The following is a 19,042-nucleotide window of genomic DNA, read 5'->3' on the forward strand; positions in this document are numbered from 1 at the left end:
TGGCCAAAAATTCTAAGACAGTGTTTCTCTTTCAGGAAAGCTGTAACAAGGACACCTTTTAGTACCACACACAGACCCTGAGAAGACTCTGCTGTACCATGGCCCCCTGGGACAGGAGACTTCCCAAGAGCTGTTGGCCCGGGCTACCTACCAGGCACCTCACTGCTGCTGGGAGTGGCTTCCCTTGGCCTGCTCTGCACAGCACACCGGCGCAGAATGCTCTCTCCAAGAAGCTGGGCCAGGGAGAAACAGAGACCCCCTGGGAATAGGAACCCGTAACATTACTTCTTTAATCTACTGCTTATGTGTGACAGAAGGGTCTGTCTGGCAGAAGGAGGTAACCACAACAGTTAACAGGCTACAAAAAAGAAAGAATCTCTCATGATGCTAAAAATAGCAATGTGCATGAAGGTCCACTTTCTCAGAAAGTTTCATTATGCTTTAAAGATCCTCCCTACATGATCTGAATAGTTTCTTTTTTCAGAAATGGGCTACCCCTCACACTGCCCATGAAAAGTTAGCATCTTCAACTCTTGATCACTGGTTTTACTGAAATAAATCAAGCCTGCTCCTTCTTCCCACCTTCAAATGTAGCTCCTTACCTAAGGTACACTACTGAAATGAAAATACTTTGCCTTAAACCTTGGAGTGATAATGAGGCCCACACTGGGAGCTCAAATGAGTAGTTTAGGATTCTTTCTGGTGTTCTTTACTAATCTCAGAATATTCAGTTCTATGTGTGAGGAGACGCTGCGGTTTATGCCTTTGAGTGTATCCCCTATTGACTCTCAGCTTCAGCAACTGGACGCCGAGCCTATTCAAGATAAAAAAATTGAACAGGTTAATTATGCAAATCTCCTGGTGCCATATTAAACCTCCCTCAGAAGGGTCCGAGGCAGATTAGAGTGTTCTGTTAGGCACGCTGTGGGCTGTGCCTCTGGATGCGGCCACCCGTGTGCCAGCGGACAAAGGCCCGGGCCCAGAGCTGTTCAGTCTTTGACTTTACAGCCACGTCTGTTCTTATTTGGCTGTGACAGTTTTCAGATCTATTACAAAACCAAACTTGTGTTAAAAATAAAGTTGTGATTCTCTCGTGATTCTTGTCAAATAATGGAATGTCTCAGTCGAATGGTCTCACTGGCTATTTTCACAGCTCGCTCTTTTAGACACAATCTCTGCATCAGCATACACTTTCCCGCCAGTCACATCAAGGTCCCATAATGACAGGGCATGCTGAAGAAGTGGTTGGCAGAGCGACTGAAAGGTGCCTGACTTCCAGGTTAAAGCTGCCCTGGTTTTGGTCTCTCTCTTTCGAATCCGACCTCTCCACCTTGCAGTCAACAGGCCAAGCATGTCTCAGTGTGGCTCACAGAACCATCATGTGCTTGTAATATAAAGTTCTTCTGCAAAACCTTTATCTTACCATGGTTCCTACTTGGAGTATGGCATCAACCATTACGAGCTGCTGGGTGAATGCTCCAAGCTTTGGGCCCTTTTCCTTAGTGTTATAGCTATAAAATTCCCCTTGAGTCTAGATTTAGCAAAAATATTTTCATGCTCAAAAAAACAATTACACACTTGCAGTTATAATGTGTGGTGTTCTGTGGCAAAGTATAGTTTATGAGGATGAATTCTGTATTACTGCCACTGTTGAGAAAAATAAAAGGACAGAGTTCTACCTTGAGTTAGGTGATTCTATGTTTGGGAAGGTCCTCAGTTCCAGTCTGTGTGCTTGGAGCTATACCAGCAAGGCTGTCAACACCCATTTCCAAGAGCAGTCTCAGCTCAGCAACGACCTGTCAGCTGGAGGGCCATCATTTTCAGACGAGTGGGGTTGTAACCGGGTTATAAGGTTACAATTTAAGGTCAGAGTTTGGTTTAAGCCAAATGGGAAATAAAGTAGCTGGATAAGATGTTAAAAACCCACCTACTCTGTTTGGTTTTGGTAAAAGAAGCTTAAGCAATACCTGACCTAGAGACCTCTAAAAAGGGGCTTTGAACAAATAACCCTCTATCTCCAATAGAGATTTTTAAATGAGGTTTTGATTTATCAAATTTTAAAATCCTCCATTGTAAAGAGCCACAGATAGGTTATTTAAAGTTTTTCTTCCTAAAATCCCACTCCCACTTGCTACCTCTTGAAAGAGAAAGGGCAAGACAGAGCTCTCCTGCTGCTGTCTGTTATCTGATATGGCCAATGTCTTGAAAAGGAAACAACCCAGTACCTGGAGTACTTATGTATGCCCTGATTTACCAAACCTTATTTCCCACATTTGAATAGCTCAGAATGTCCAAGAAAAGCAGGGCACACACTATTAGTGGTTCTGAAGGTGACAGGACAGGCTAGAATTTCTCTGGTCCAAATCCACCACTGTCCATATGGCATGTCACGCTGATTCTATTCCAGCTTTGTTTTTTTTTAATCTTTTCTTTCTTCTATTCCAGTTTTATTTGGTCACTGGAGGCCACTCCTTAGAGGCACAGGGTCTGGCAAGACTGAGTTCAATTAACAGCATTTTCAAAGCTAATGAAATACCGTGCTTGCTTAAACAAGCAAAAGCCAGCCAACCAACCAACCAAACAAACAAAAAAACAGTATAAATCCTTCCCTGCCACTTACTTTGGTGAAAAACAATGCACGGAAAGCTTAGACTGAGCCCGGTTAAATCTATACTGGGTTAAACTTATCTTAGTCTTGAAGGGATTTCTACTTAAAGACATATGAGGTATAGTAATATCAAACAGCTCCCCTGCTTCCTTTAAAGAACAAAGTAAGCAGGGTGTGGGGGTAGTTCAGTGGTAGAATTCTCACCTACCATGCAGGAGACCTGGATTTGATTCACGGCGCATGCACATCCACAAACAAAGAAACCAACATAAACAAATGATTCAACAAATGGTGCTGCAATAACGGGATACTCACATGGAAAAAGAACGAAATGTGACCCTGCCATACAGCATACAAAAAAGAAGAACAGAGTAAGCAAAATGTACAAATCAAAGACTTAAGAACAATCAGTAAAGAGAGAACATTGCCTCTAATAACACCAGTCTTAAGCAAAATTAAATATAATCACTATTTATTCAAAATAAATAAGCCTTCTTACAGGGAAAATATGAAAGTAAATTTCTATTCCCCCTTGCCTCTAAGACAGAAACCACATACAGGATACATTCATTTAAAAAAGAAGGAAAAGATTTTTCAGATTAACAAAATGAAATTTTGGGAACTTCAACCATACATTATTTTTTTGAAAAATAAAGATTAAAAATAATTCATGTGAAAAAAGTCACAGGTTAGAAAAACATTTTTTCCTCTTGAGGCTCATTTTAGCAATTTCTCCAAGTATCCCTACATCTTTAAACTGAAAAGACATCTCCTTAAAAACAAACCCTTCACCCACTGCTTCCACTGGAACATTAGCATCCCTTAAAGTGCTATCTACATCAGGTCCTGCAAAGCTGTGATGTTATTTTCACTGGGTGGTAGGAAGAAAGTTACAACTGGGAGTGGTGCTTCCTTCCAGTTCCTGGCACTTGGGGACCCAACACCTGGTTCTTACAAGCTTAGTAACATGGTCCAACTATTCTGCAACGGAAAGGAAATTTCTTCAGCAGCTAAAGTGGTCTGTACCATGTTCTCCAGTATTTCTCATATCCTCTATGTGCTCAGAACACCAAAACTACCATGAGGCTTTTAGAAAACGTTACAAGCTGCACAACTGGTGATTTAGTGATCGTGTGATGGATTCACAGCTTTGCGCTAGAGAGCTGAACATCAACAAACACCTCTTCACATGTCGTTTTGCTCAGGTTGATTTCCAAATTCAGCAGTCACACAAAATACATTAGGTCACCGAAGAACCCAGAAGAAAAAGACCACAATGTCCCCACTCCTTACCACAAATATACAAAGCACACGCAAAATAACTCTCTTCCTATAAATTCAAGTTCATCATTTGAGAGGCTGAAGCCTCTAAAGACTCTTCTAGTTCCCGGGCACAACGATTATATGCTTCTAGATGTTTTCTCCAGATTTTAACTAGAAATAAGAAAATGGCACAACTGAGAAAAAGGCACCAATGAAGTATAAAAACTGTAAGAAAATAAAGGCTGTGGTCAGGTCAGTCTGGGAGTCAGTTAATCAGCACTCAGCTCATTAACACTCGGGGAAGTCCCACAGCAGAGACCCCAGCTGTCTGTGCCTCCCACCCTACAGGACCAGACGCTCCTCTGACCCTTCTCAGAGCAGCACCTATTACATCCCAGAAGACGTGCCCAGGACAAATGCTGATCTCGAGTAACTTTAACCTTCTAAGCTTCTCTTGGAAGTGCCCACACCATGGATTCAGATATCCTTAAGCCACCCTCTGTTGACTCCAAGATGGTCCAAGACAAAGTTTCAGACAGTCAAGGAGAAGCCCTTGCAACTTACAAACTCCGATATAATCATTTCAGGCCTGGACTTCAATAGGGCATTATATCATTATAACAATTATAATTATTATAACTGGTGCCATTTCAATGGTCATACTGCTCTCTTGGGACACTGGTAAAGTAGGACGGAGAACTCTCAGGCAGCTCAAACCTAACTCTGACCACCCTGTGAGTACTCACTGTACTGAGGCTCTTCATTTCCGGTGGAAGCTGGGGGAACATTTTCTGCAGAGCAGCTTGGGTTCAGTGCGGGTGGACTGAGAGGCGAGGGAGGTCCAGGCTCTCCTACCGGCTCCTTCTGCCCATTTTCTAGCATGGCCTTGTATGCCTGGCGGGCTGCCATTGTTAGCTCAACCATCTTGTGGAACTGGTCCTTGAGGGAAGCAAGAGAACGGTGGTGATGCTCCACAACTCCCCACAAGGACCCTAGCACTCTGCAAACTCAGCAAAGGTTCCTACACGTGGCCCTCCAGGAGTATGGAGGTGACACAGGCATTGTCCCCTCATGTGCCTGTGGGTGCCAAGATGAAGGCTGAGCCAGGGATAACCACCAGAATCAGGAGGAGGCCAGAGATGGCTTCTTAGCTTGCTTTTAGAAAACAGAGCTGGTACCTACCATTAGTATTGCCATGTCGTTAATAAACCAAAGAATTAAATACTGTTTCATATATTCCCGTGGTGTCAATGAATCAAAGGTCACCATTAAGAAAGTTCTACCTTAGTGGCTGCCTCTCTCAGTGCCAAATAAAGATTGTAGGGGCCAGTCTGATAGGTGAGCACAGGCACTGGTTGTCTCTCCCTTGCTCTAAGGAGTATCTGAAATGTTCTGTGCCCAGACCCCATCTTACCTGGGCCCCATCGTAGCTGAAGATGCCCACCACGCTGACGGGAACAGCTTTGTTCAGGCTGCGCCCCAGAGCTTTGCGATTGAGTGCAAACACAAATGGAATGTTCTGTTCACAGGCGTAGTCAATGATGGTGTGCAAAGTGTCATCCAGCCCACCTGGGTCAAAGGAAAACAAAAGCAAAGGTGAAATGTGTCATAGAGAATGTTGAGACACTGGTGGTTGCAAAGACTTTTTTCCTGTGGCTGCTACAATCTCTGCCTGCTTTCTTGTACTCAAGCCAGTGGCTAGTGCCAGCTCACACCAGAAACTACTACAAGTAAGACAGCACTACAGTTCTCAGCCAGGTTTAAGAACATCAATCCACCAAACCAGACACTGCCTTAATGTGATCAAGTGTATCTACCTCAACTCAAAAGCCAGCGTAAGGCTTAACTGGAAAAATGAAGTGCTAGTTCATGTTTACTGAATGCTTATGACATGGCAGGTGCTGACCCAGCTGCATTTCAGAACTAAGGCTGAAATCCTCACAGAAATCCTGCAAGGTGGATGCATGCATCCCCATTTACATAGACGAACAACCACAAGCCAGAGAGGTCAAATAACTGATCCTGTATTGTCTCTCCCGCAAGCCTGTATTGTCTCTCCCGCAAGCCTGTATTGTCTCTCCCGCAAGGAGCAGAGGGGGCTCTGGCCTATTGTGATATGACTGTACTGGATCTTGCTTGCCCTCGGTCATCTGACTCTGCTTCTGAGCCAGGTACTGGATGAAACCACAGAATAGATGATATATCCACCTGTCTTATGAAGACATTTCAGGTTCTCACAATTAGGAAAAAAAGAAAGAGCAACCAAGGACACTGCAATTAAATGAAATATGTGATCCTGGACGGGATCTAACAAGGGAGGAAAAAAGACTTAAAAGGACATTACTGGGATGAATTGATAGTCTACATGTTCACACTAAGTGTAAATAAAGGAAACAGGAAGTACTTAAGGTAAAAAAGTGGGAGTAAGAAAGATAAAGAATTACAAACCTTAATATCTCTGGTCTAATTATGAGGAAGTGGTCTTTGGCATGAAATTGTGATTTCTGTTTTCTGTATACTCAATAGAATGGATCATTAAATAACTGGAAAAAAAGGACTTTATTGGGACATAGGAAAAAAGTGGAATACAGACCATAAACTTTATATCAAGTTAAACTTCTTGAAGTTTAAACTGCACGAGTGTCCTTGTTCTTAGGAAATGTACATGGAAGTATAAATTTAAGTATTTAAGCACGATATATACTCAAGTGTTTAGAAAATAGAAAACTAGATAGAATGGCACAGAAAATGGAACAAAATGTCAGAATTGGTGGCTCTGGATATCTGGGGGTATAAAGGTATGTTGGAGTTCTCTGTATGGGGCTTGTATTTTTTGAAATTGTCCTGAAAGTTTGAAACAACTGAAAAAAGAGTTAAAAGATTTAGGCAAATGTCTAAGAGCTTGGAGGTATAGAAAATTAATGAAACAACATAAAACAAGAATTATTAGATGTCCAGGAATGTAATGCAATCCTATCTTACTTTATGGCTTGGCTCAGGATAACAGATACCCAGTGGGGACACCATCAAATACACGACCCAATAAGCAGGCCGGCTGGAAGCAACTTCCCCTGGACCTGCACCAAGATAGGCGAGGGGCAAGACCACCAGCCTGGGTGTGAGGAAGTCCAGCTGCTCCTTCTCCGGTCATGGGTGGCCTCAGATACATCAGGCAACCTTAAGCCCTTAGCCGTAAAATGGCAAATGGGAAAGATCACCTCTAAGGACTTAGCAGGAGAATTTGGACTTGTTACCTTAAAATGCAACACAGAAGTTACATTTTACAGTGTAGAAGAAAACCACGGGTCCAGGGAAGGATACAAAGGTGCCTTTAATGCTACTGGTCAGAGTTTTTTGAGCATTTTGAACATGCTACTCACATCATTTCCCTGCCCAGATGAAGGTACAGGCAGGTGCCAATGAGAGGTAGGAATCTGACCCTCAGCAATTCTTATATTACTTAACCTGAAGAGGAAATAAAGTGGAAAAGCAAGTGCTGCAGAAACTCACGATGACGCAAAGTTGCTGTGAAATGAGATGGGATGTGACAGACAGAAGTCCTCTATTATCTCATACAGTGTATCACATTAAAAAAAAAACACTAAATGAAACAAAAACAACTTTAATAAAATGGCAAAGTATTCAGACAAACCCAATTCAAAAAGCATTTAAGACAAGTCTAATTAGATTTAAAGATTCATCAGACAGAATAAATAAATTTAAAATTGAAAAGCCCTATCTAGCTAAGTACTGCTTGGCTGCCCATGAAAGAACTTTCTGGTGTGGGGGCTGAGGGATGACCTTTGTCAGGCTGGTGCTCCAGAGGCTGAGCAGAGGGGCAAAGTGCCTAGCGTTCTACAGGGAAGGCATGCCTTCTCCTGCCCAGATGGGGTAGGGGCTGCTGGGAACACAAGGTAGAAATAGAGATCTGCCCATTTACAAAATAGGCATTCGGAGGTCAAATGAACTCTTGAATTTGTCAAAAAAGTGTGCTGCCTTGTCCTTTGGAAGGGGTTCCACCCCCAGGTACTGAATGGGTGTACGGTATCACCTGAGGGCAGATGCTCACGACTACTGAAGAGGGGCTCCCCCTCCACAGGGTAGAAGGCAGATGGTACCTTTGGATTGTATCTTCTCGCAGTTGGGAGAAATGATGATGCACTTTAATTTCTTGAGCTTCAGGTGTTTGAGGACTTCTCTCAGCCCCAACACAAGTCGGCGTTTGGTCTTAGCTTTGACTGGATCTTTCTGGTACATACGGTCTTGGAAACGTACAAGTTCTTTTAGAAGATCCATAACACAAGCATCAACTTCTTTACTAAGCATCTGGCTGCAGTAACTAAAATAAATATTATACACAATAAACATTTCCTCTGGCTATGACATTCTAAAAAAGAGAAGAGAGCACAAGACCTTTCCAGAAAATCACATTTTGATGAGTAATACTCAGGGAAAAAGCAAGAAACTCTGCAATGATTGGATTTTATGAAACTACACTAAGGCACCCCTAATACAAACTATAAGGGACAAAATCTCTGTGCCGCAGAGATTCCATCATGGTTTGCTCACTTCCCTAATGAGGAAAGGGACCTCATCCCCATCTCTGACACTGTCCAAGTGCCTCCCCATCATGAACATAAGTATCAGGACAGTCAATCCTGGAGGATAACACTGACAACTGAAGGGAGAAATAGACATCTCTACAGTAATAGTTGGAGACTTTTTTTTTTCAGCCTAGCTAAGGGTCCATTGATTATGGATACGCTCCCCTCTAAGAAATTATACAGAGAAACCACAAACAGGGATCCAGGTATCATGTGCTATCACCCCCACTACTCAATGCGCCAACCTCAAACTTAGAGAAACTGCTTCTACACATCAGTAGGGTAGAAACCTCAGCAGAAGTAGATACAGATAAAGTAATTAGGAAATCATGGACAAGTATTATAATTGGATACTCGGCCACTTTAAATATGAGGTGACAAAACAGTGTGGCCCCAAGGTTGAAGTTTGATGGCGCTGAAACTCTTCAGAGTGCAAACCAATGCCAAATCAAATCACTCATGGGACACTAGAACCATGGCGTACTCACTCCCTAAACCTCCGGCTGTGGATCTTTGGGAGGCTGGCAGTATCGGGAATGAAGTGGCAAGATTCTGCATCACTCTGAAGCTCTGCTCCATGCAGCTCTTCTGACTTGCTTTCCACTAAAACAGTAGAAGGGACAGATTCTTCTGATCCCACTGGAGCTTTACAAAGCAAAAGAAATCATACGAGATCTGTGAGTTAAGAAATTACTGGGATGTAATTTCCAGCAGTGCCTTGCTACGTGGGAGTTTCAATGATGCACCTATAAACTCTGCATATACAAGTCACATGAACGAAATGATTTTGCTTATTTTTACAGAGGCCAATTAAAATAGGTGGAAAATAATCTGGAGGAAAAGAAAAATTAGTGGGGATAGAGGTGACAACATCCTGGTCTATCTGTATGTGTGCACCTCCTACCTCAACACCCAAATTTATTGATATATTGGTTTACTGATTTACTTCTTTTATTTAAGAAGTTGTTGGTTTATAGAAAAGCCATGCATAAAATATATAAAATACAAAATTCCGATATACCACCTGTGATGGTTAGGTTCATAAGTCAACTTGGCCAGGTAATGATGCCTGGTTGTTTTGGTCAAGCAAGCACCAGCCTCTCTGTTGCTGTGAAGACATTTCATGGACTTAAATCATCAGCATGTTGGTTGCATCTATGGCTGATAACATCTACGGTCAGCTAAGGGGAATGTCTTCTGCAATGAGTGATGCTTAACCTAAACACCTGAAGGCTACTAAAGGGGTATCAGAAGACAGAATCAATCTCTCCACTTCAGCCAGCCAGTCTCTCCTGGAGAGTCTGTTGAGAACCTTCATCGGAGCTGCCAGCTCGTGGCCTGACCTACAGATTTTGGAATCTTGCATCCCCATGGTTGTGTGAGATACTTTTATAAATTGTAAAAGATAACTAAATAGGCAAATGCAAAACTCAGTAGTACTATATCCTCAATATATGCCTCTAATCATTCCTCAATATATACCACTTATCATTAATATCTATAAGGGTTAGAATACAATGAATAACAAATAACCATGTTATTGGTAATGGACGCACAAAATATAAAGAGGTAATGTGGGACAAGAGCAACATAAAAAGGGGAAATAGAAAAGTATGGGAGTAGAAAACATGTATGCTATTGAATCTGAGGTGGTATATTTTCAAATTAGTAGGTTATAGATAAAAATTGTGTAGCACAAATCCCAGGATAACCACAAAGAAAGTATTTTCTTTGAGAAAGGGAACAGTGCTATACATCACAAAGATCAACTATACAGAAAAGGAGGGTATCATAAGGGAAAAGACAGACAAAAATAGATACGCCATATAAGAATCAAAAGACAATGGGTGACCAAAGCTATAGGCTGAGCCCCCAGTCTTAGGGTTTGTTCACATGAAACTTAACCCCACAAAAGATAGGTCAAGTGTACTTAAAATTTAGGCCTAAGAGTCACCCCCAAGTGAGCCTCTTTCGTTGCTCAGATGTGGCCTCTCCTCCAGCCAATATGATGAGCAGTCTCACCACTCTCCCCCTCTCTGCGTGGGACATGACTCCCAGGGGTGTGGACCTTCCTGGCAACGTGGGACAAAGATCCTGGAATGAGCTGAGACTCAGCATCAAAGGACTGAGAAAAACCCTAGAATGAACTGAGAATTAACATCAAGAGACTGAGAGAACCTTCTTGACCAAAAGGGGGAAGAGTAAAGTGAGACAAAGTGTCAATGGCTGAGAGATTCCAAACAGAGTCGAGAGGTTATGCTGGAGGTTATTCTTACGCATTAAGTAGATATCACCTTGTTGTTCAAGATGTAGTGGAGAGGCTGGAGGGAATTGCCTGAAAATGTAGTGCTGTGTTCCAGTAGCCATGTTTCTTGATGATGATTGAACAATGATATAGCTTTCACAATGAAACTCTGTGAATGTGAAAACCTTGTGTCTCGAGAGATAGAACATAGGATTTCTGAACTGGAGGACGGATCATCTGAAATCTGACAAGAAACAGAAACTATAGGGAAAAAAACGGAAAAATATGAGCAGGGACTCAGGGAACTGAAAGACAATATGAAGCGCATGAATATACATGTTGTAGGTGTCCCAGAAGGAAAAGAGAAGGGAAAAGGAGGAGAAAAACTAATGGAGGAAATTATCACTGAAAATTTCCCAACTCTTATGAAAGACTTAAAATTACAGATCCAAGAAGTGCAGCGTACCCCAAAGAGAATAGATCCAAATAGATATACTCCAAGACATTTAATAATCAGAATGTCAGAGGTCAAAGAGAAAGAGAGGATCTTGAAAGCAGCAAGAGAAAAGCAATCCATCACATACAAGGGAAGCCCAGTAAGACTATGTGCAGATCTCTCAGCGAGAAGACAGTGGGATAATATATTTAAATTATTAAAAGAGAAAAACTGCCAACCAAGAATTCTATATCCAACAAAACTGTCCTTCAAAAATGAGGGAGAAATTTAAAAATTTTCAGACAAAAAATCACGAGAGAATTTGTGACCAAGAGACCAGCTCTTCAAGAAATACTAAAGGGAACACTAGAGACAGATACGAAGACAGAAGAGAGAGGTGTGGAGAAGAGTATAGAAAGGAAGACTATGAGTAAAGGTAAAAAGAAGGAAAATTAGATATGACATATAAAATCCAGAAGGCAAAATAGTAGAAGAAAGTACTACCCATGCAGTAATAACACTAAATGTTAATGGATTAAGCTCTCCAATCAAAAGACATAGTCTGGCAGAATGGATTAAAAAACAGGACCCATCTATATGCTGTCTCTACTCAAAGGACATGAGGCCAAGGACACAAATGGACATTTACACACCAATGTTTATAGCAGCATGATTAACAATTACCAAGAGATGGAAACAGCCAAAATGTCCATCAACAGACAGTTGGCTAAACATATTGTGACATTTACATAAGATGGAATATTATGTAGCTGTAAGACAGAATAAAGTTATGAAGTATGTAACAACATGAATGGACCTTAAGGATGTTATGCTGAGTGTGATTAACCAGAAACAAAAGGACAAATACTGTATGGTCTCACTGATATGGACTGACATTAGTGAATATACTTGGAATATTTCCTTGGTAACAGAGACCATCAGGAGATAGAAATAGGGTAAGATATTGGGTAATTGGAGCTGAAGGGATACAGATTGTACAACAGGACTGAATAAAAAAACTCAGAAATGGACAGCACAATATTACCTAACTGTAATACAATTATGTTAAAACACTGAATGAAGCTGCATATGAGAATGATAGAGGGAGGAGGGCTGGGGCATAAATGAAATCAGAAAGAAAGATAGATGCTAAAGATTGAGATGGTGTAATCTAGGAATGCCTAGAGTGTGTAATGATAGTGACTAAGTGTACAAATTTAAAAAATGTTTTTGCATGAGGAAGAACAAAAGAATGTCATTACTGCAGTGTGCTGAAAATAGATGGTACTTAATATTTTAAAATTTCAACTAATATGTGAGACTAAAGCAAAAAATGTTTATTTGGTACAAACCTATACTTTGACTAGTGCATCTCCTAATATAACTTATGTAGATAGTTCATAAAAAAAACAAAACAAAAAACCTTGTGTCTGATGCTCCTTTTAGTTACTATATCAACAGAAGAGTAGAACATACGCAATAAAAATAAATAATAGGGGGAACAAATGTTAAAATAAATTCGGTTTGAAATAGTGGTAAATGAAAGCGAGAGGTAAGGGGTATGGTACATATAGTTTTTTTTCTCTATTATCATTTTATTTCTTTTTCTGTTGTCTTTTTATTTCTTTTTCTAAATCGATGCAAATGTACTAAGAAATGATGAATATGCAACTATGTGATGATATTAAGAATTACTGATTATATATGTAGAATGGAATGATTTCTAAATGTTTTGTTTAATTTTTTTTAATTAATAAAAAGAGTTTAAAAAAAAGAATTATGCACACCAATAATGCCATTCATTGCGGCATTATTCACAAAAAAAAAAAAAAAAAGACAATGGGTGAAATAAGTACTGCCTTTACAGTAATAACACTGGGTGTTACTGAATTAAACTCCCCAATCAAAAGGCACAGATTGGCAGAATGGGTTAAGAAGCATAATCTGACATTATATTGTTTACAAGATACTCATCATAGATACAAGGACACAAACAGATTGTCAGTGAAAAGACAGAAAATGACACTCTACGCAAATAGTAACCAAAACAGAGCTGGGGCAGTTCTACTAATATTGCATAGATATTATGTAAAAAGCTGTTACAAGAGACAAAGAAGGACATTATACGTTAATAAAAGGGTCAGTCCACCAAGAAGTAATAACAATCATAAATATTTATGCTCCAACCACAGTGTTCCAAAATACATGAGACAAACACTGACAACTGAAGGGAGAAATAGACATCTCTACAGTAATAGTTGGAGACTCTTTTTTTTTCAGCCTAGCTAAGGGTCCATTGATTATATTGATTTTCTCAATGAATCAACTTCTGGTTTTGTTGATTCTATTGTTTTCATGTTCTCAATTTCATTTATTTCTGCTCTAATCTTTATTATTTCTTTCCTTCTGTTTGACTTGGGGTTAGTTTGCAGTTATTTCTCTATTTTCTCCAGGTGAACAGTTAATTACACCATTTTTGCTCTTTCTTCTTATTTTATATAGGCATTTAGGATAATAAATTTTCCTCTTAGCACTGACTTTGCTGCATCCCATAAATTTTGATATGTCATGTTTTCATTTTCATTTGCCTCGAGATATTTACTGATTTCTCTTGTAATTTCTTCCTTGACCCACTGGTTGTTTAAGAGTATGTTGTTGAGCCTCCATATATTTGTGAATTTTCTGGCACTCCGCCTATTATTGATTTCCAACTTAATTTCATTATGATCTGAGAAAGAGTTTTGTATGATTTCAATCTCTTTAAATTTATTGAGACTTACTTTGGGACCCAGTATATGGTCTATCCTTGAGAATGATCCACGAGCACTTGAGAAAAATGTGTATTCCACTATTATGGGGTATAATGTTCTATAAGTGTCTGCTAAGTCTAGTTCATCAATTGTATTATTCAAATTCTGTTTCTTTATTGATCCTGTCTCAATGCTCTATCCACTGATCAGAGCGGGGAACTGAAGTCTCCAACCATTATGGTAGAGGTGCATATTTCACCCTTCAGTGTTGTCAGTGTTTGCCTCATGTATTTTGGTGTACTCTGGTTCAGTGCATAAATATTTATGATTGTTAGGGTTCTCTTGGTGAATTGTTCCTTTTATTAATACAGTGTCCTTCTTTGTCTTTTTTAATTGTTTTACATTTGAAGTCTAATTTGCTGGATATTAGCATAACTACTCCTCTTTTCTGATTGTTGTTTGCATGAAATATCTTTTCCCAACTTTTTACTTTCAACCTATTTTTGTCCTTGGGTCTAAAATAAGTCTCCTGAAGACAGCATATAGATGGGTCCTGTGTTTTAATCCATTTTGCCAGTCTATGTCTTTTGACTGGGGAGTTTAATCCATTAACATTTTGTGTTATTATTGTAGAGGCAGTACTTTCTTATACCATTTTGCCTTTTGGGTTTTTTATGTTATATTAGTTAGGGTTCTCTAGAGAAACAGAATCAACAGGAAATATCCATAAATAAAAAATTTATAAAAGTGTCTCACATAACTGTGGAAATATACAGTCCAAAATCCATAGCGCAAGCTGTGAAGCTGAGGACTCCAATGGAGGGTCTGGACAAACTCCACAGGAGAGGCTTGCCAGTTGAAGCAGGAAGAGAGCATGTCTCTTCTGAATCCTCCTTAAAAGGCTTCCAATGATTAGATTAAGCATCACTCATTGCAAGAGACACTCCCCTTGGCTGATCACAAATGGAATCGCTGTGGATGCAGCTGATGTGATAGTGATTTAATTCTATGAAATGTCCTCATAGCAACAGACAGGCCAGCACTTGCCCAATCAGGCAAACAGGTACCACCACCTTGCCAAGATGACACATGAACCTGACCATGACATATGTTATAACTAAATTTTTAAAATCTTTCTACCTTTACTGTTAGTCTTCATTTCTATTCTCTTCCCCAGATCTCTCTCTCCTGCCTTTTCCTATCTGCCTGTAGTGCTCCCTTTAGTATTTCTTGCAGAGCTGGTCTCTTGGTATTCAATTCTCTCAGTGACTGTTTGTCTGAAAATGTTTTAATCTCTCCCTCATTTTTGAAGGACAATTTTGCTGGATAAAAACTTCCTGGTCTTGGGCCGCGGTGGCTCAGCGGGCAAGAGTGCTTGCCTGCCATGCCAGAGGACCCCGGTTCGATTCCCGGCCCCAGCCCATGTAAAAAACAAACAAACAAACAAAATATAATAAAAAATAAGAAAACGTGTAAAGATGTTTCCCTTTCTTCCTCCCTTCCTTCCTTTCATCCTTCCTTCCTTCTCTGTCTTTCCTTCCCTTCCTCCCTCTCTCTTTAAAAAAAAAAAACTTCCTGGTCGGCAGTTTTCCTCTTTTAGAATCTTAAATACATTATACCACTGCCTTCTCACCTCCATGGTTTCTGCTGAGAAATCCATACATAGTCTTATTGGGCTTCCTTTGTATGTGATGAATTGCTTTTTTCTTGCTTTCAAAATTCTCTTTCTCTTTGACATGTGACAATCTGATTAATGAAGTGTCTTGGTGTATGTCTATTTGGATCTATTTTATTTAGGGTATGCTGTACTTCTAGGACCTGTAATTTTATATCTTTCATAAGGAATGGAAAATTTTCAGTGATTATTTCCTCCATTAGTCTTTTAGTTCCTTTTCTATTCTCTTTTCCTTCTGGTTCTGGGACACCCACAACACATATATTCATGTGTGTCATGTTGTCATTCAATTCCCTGAGAACCTGCTCATATTTTTCCATTTTTGAATATTTTCTTTTCTTGTTTTTTTTTTTAGTTTTCATTTTTGCATGGGCAGGCACTGGGGATTGAACTCAGGTCTCTGGCTTGGCAGATGAGAATTCTGGCACTGAGCCACCATGGCCTGCCCCCCCGTATTTTCTTTTGTGTGTCAAACTTCAGTAGTCCAGTCCTCTAGTTTACTAATCCTTTCTTCTGCTTCTTCAAATGTATTGTTGTAGGTTTCCATTGTTTTTTTTTTCATCTTTTCTACTGTGCCTTTCATCCCCATAAGTTCTGTGATTTGTTTTTTTAAACTCTCAATTTCTTCTTTTTGTTCACCCAATGCCTTCCTTACATTCTCCTTCAACTCAGTGACTTGATTTTTGATGAGATTTTCCATGTCTGCTCAAACAGACTGAATCAGCTGCTTCAATTCTTGTATCTCATTTGAATTGCTGGTTTGTTCCTCTGACTGGGGCATATCTTCCTAGTATGACTCACTAATTTCTGCTGGTGTCTAGGTATTTGATTTCCTTAATTAGTTTATTCTGGAGGTTATATAGCCAAGAAAATAGCCAGGAAAAGTACAGAACAACTGCTGGGGCTACAGTGACCAGAACACATATGCTGACTACTGAAAATAGGTCCCCAGCACAGATAAACCAGGAATAAGCATTAGTGGTACACGGAGTTTTTGCCCTGGCAGAGAGGAGGGTGGAGCTGATGGCGAGTGGGGGGAGAGGCTTTTTAAGTCAGCACAAAATACTGGAAAAGGGTTGGACCCTAAAAAAAGGGGATGCTCTATGCATCTCAAGGTTCTTTGATATTCAGTTAAATTTATTCTAGCACAGGTTCTGTTTAATCAGAATTTTCCAGTTCTTTTTTTCTGTTTTTTTCCCTGCCTATATAGAGCCTTTCCCCTCATCCCACACCCTGAGGAGAGTCTTCTCAGATATTATAGACCCCATTTAGATTTTCCCAGATCAAACTGGCCCAGCAGGCTGACAGACTTTCCTATGAAGCCTCTAGACTCTGCTTTTCCTATTCTGTCCAGCATGTCACACTTGTTTGCCCATAGCTTCCCACCAGTGTAAAGTGATGTGATGCCTTCAATTTCAGCTGACTCTCCCTGCTGGGGGTGTAGGTAAGACAGAGGTAAGGTGTTAGGTTGATATTAATTGCTTTAGTTTTCCATTCCTTGGTACCTGAATTCCTTGAGGGATTCCACTTGAGCTGGGCCCCACCTTTCTCCTGGGGAAGGTACAGCCTTTAGGAAATTAACTCTTCTTCCCCGGCTACTTATTTTGCCTTTCAGATAAGCTTAATTCCACCCTTGTCTGGGGCACTGCTAAAGCCAGAGAAGGCTTTCAGTTCTATCTAATGAGCTATTAAGTAGTCAAAAAAATAAAAAAAGACTTCTCAGAGCAGGATCCCTGCTCCTTGGGTTTGCTAAAATCGGTATGTGGCTCTATGCATCTCCAGGTTCTGTGTGTCCCCTTTTTTAGGGTCCAACCCTTTTCCAGTATTTTGTACTGACTTAAAAAGCCACTCACCCCCCACCCCCCATCCCCACCCCGCTCCACCCTCCTCTCTGCCAGGGCAAAAACTCCTTGTACCATTAGTGCTTATTCCCAGTTTATCTGTGCTGGGGACCTATTTTCAGTAGTCAGCATATGTGTTCTGGTCACCGTAGCCCAGCAGTTGTTCTGTACTTTTCCTGGCTATTTACTAGGTGCTCTGGAGGACTAAATTCCACACCAGAAGCCATCTTGACCTTCTCCCTCTTTCTCTTTTTGTTTTCTTTTCTATTTTTTTTTCTCCGTCATTTTTTAAGGACAGTTTTGCCAGATAAAGAATTTGGGGCTGGCAGTTTTTCTCTTTCAGTACCTTAAATATATCAGACCATTGTCTGCTTACCTCCAGGGTTTCTGATAAGAAATTGGCACTTAATCTAACAGAGGATCCATGTATGTGACAAATTGCTTTTCTCTTTCTGCTTTAATAATTCTCTCTTTATCTTTGTCATCTGCCATTGATTAGTACATGTCTCAGAGAAGATCTATCAGGGCATATCCTGTTTGGAGTATGTTGTACTTTTTGGACGTGTATATATTTCACAAGAGTGTGGACATTTTCCAGCCATTATTTCCTCAAATATTCTTTTTCTACTTTCCCCCTTCTCTTCTTTTGGGATACCCACGACATGTAAGTTGTATGCCTCAAGCTGCCCCTCAAGTCCCTTAGACACTGTTCCATTTTTCTACTCTTTTCTCCTGCCTGTATGATGTCAATTGTCCTGTCCTCTAGTTCACTGATTCTTTATCTTTCAAATCTGCATTGTATACCTCCAGTTGTATTTTAAATCTCCATTACTGTGGTTTTCATCCCCATAATGTCACATTGCTATGGCAGCTCAGAAGCTGCTAACTGCTGCTAGAAAAGGCCAGGTTCTTAAAATTCATTCCTGTGGGTGCAGATTTATTATGGGTTGCAACTTTGGGTTAGGTTATTCAATTGAGATATGACCCAGCCGACTGAAGGTGGGCTTAATTCTTTTACTGGAGTCCTTTATGAGAGATAAGAGCTCAGAGAAGCCCCAGAGAAGCTGAGAGACAAGGACACACCCACAGAAGCTAAGAAAGGAAGCCACTGCAGCCAGAAACTGAAAGCAAAGAAACCCGGTAAAGAAGGACCAGCAGATGCAGGCCATGTGCCTTCCTATGTGACAGAGGTATCACAGATGCCAGCAGCCTTTCTGCAGAGAAGGCATCATCCTGCTGATGCCTTAATTTGGACATTTTCATGGCCTAAGAACTATAAATTGTAAGCCAATAAATCCCTATTGTAAAAGCCAACCCATATTGAGAAAGCCTTCTTGACCAAAAGGAGGAAGAGAGAAATGACACAAAGTTTCAGTGGCTGAGAGATTTCAAACAGAGTCAAGAGGTTATCCTGGAGGCTATTCTTCCATATTATATAGATATCCCTTTATAATTTATGGTATATTGGAAGGGCTAAAGGGAAGAATCTGAAAGTGCTGAACTGTGCTCCAGACGCCTTAATTCTTGACGACGACTATATAACTATACAGCTTTTACAATGTGACCGTGTGATTGTGAAAACCTTGTGTCTGATGCTCCTTTTATCCAGGGTATGGACAG

At 40.4% G+C, this 19,042-nt stretch overlaps 2 protein-coding genes across 10 annotated transcripts in view; one reads left to right on the top strand and one right to left on the bottom strand.

Moving 5' to 3' along the window:
* SEMA4D (semaphorin 4D) overlaps positions 1-1,111 on the top strand; it is a 170,426-nt gene extending 169,315 nt beyond the window's left edge. For both annotated transcript variants that reach the window (XM_077139543.1, XM_077139544.1), the window contains exon 20: positions 36-1,111. In XM_077139543.1, coding sequence (XP_076995658.1) covers positions 36-46 — 11 coding nt within the window. In that variant the 3' untranslated portion in view covers positions 47-1,111. The remainder of the gene's footprint in view (positions 1-35) is intronic.
* The window catches only part of SECISBP2 (SECIS binding protein 2), a 46,679-nt gene that overhangs the window by 774 nt on the left and 26,863 nt on the right, over positions 1-19,042 (bottom strand). For 4 of the 8 annotated variants that reach the window (XM_077139536.1, XM_077139535.1, XM_077139530.1 and 1 more), the window contains exons 13-17: positions 8,964-9,120; positions 7,990-8,210; positions 5,286-5,440; positions 4,618-4,810; positions 277-4,042 (exon numbers count right to left, since the gene is read on the bottom strand). In XM_077139536.1, the coding sequence (XP_076995651.1) occupies positions 3,939-4,042; positions 4,618-4,810; positions 5,286-5,440; positions 7,990-8,210; positions 8,964-9,120 (830 nt within the window). In that variant the 3' untranslated portion in view covers positions 277-3,938. Of the gene's footprint in view, positions 1-6; positions 234-276; positions 4,043-4,617; positions 4,811-5,285; positions 5,441-7,989; positions 8,211-8,963; positions 9,121-19,042 lie in introns of those variants that run through there. The other 4 variants (XM_077139532.1, XM_077139531.1, XM_077139533.1 and 1 more) reach the window with 4 other exon arrangements.

The sequence above is a fragment of the Tamandua tetradactyla genome, chromosome 2 (assembly GCF_023851605.1).
Source record: "Tamandua tetradactyla isolate mTamTet1 chromosome 2, mTamTet1.pri, whole genome shotgun sequence".
Taxonomy (NCBI): Eukaryota; Metazoa; Chordata; class Mammalia; order Pilosa; family Myrmecophagidae; genus Tamandua; species Tamandua tetradactyla.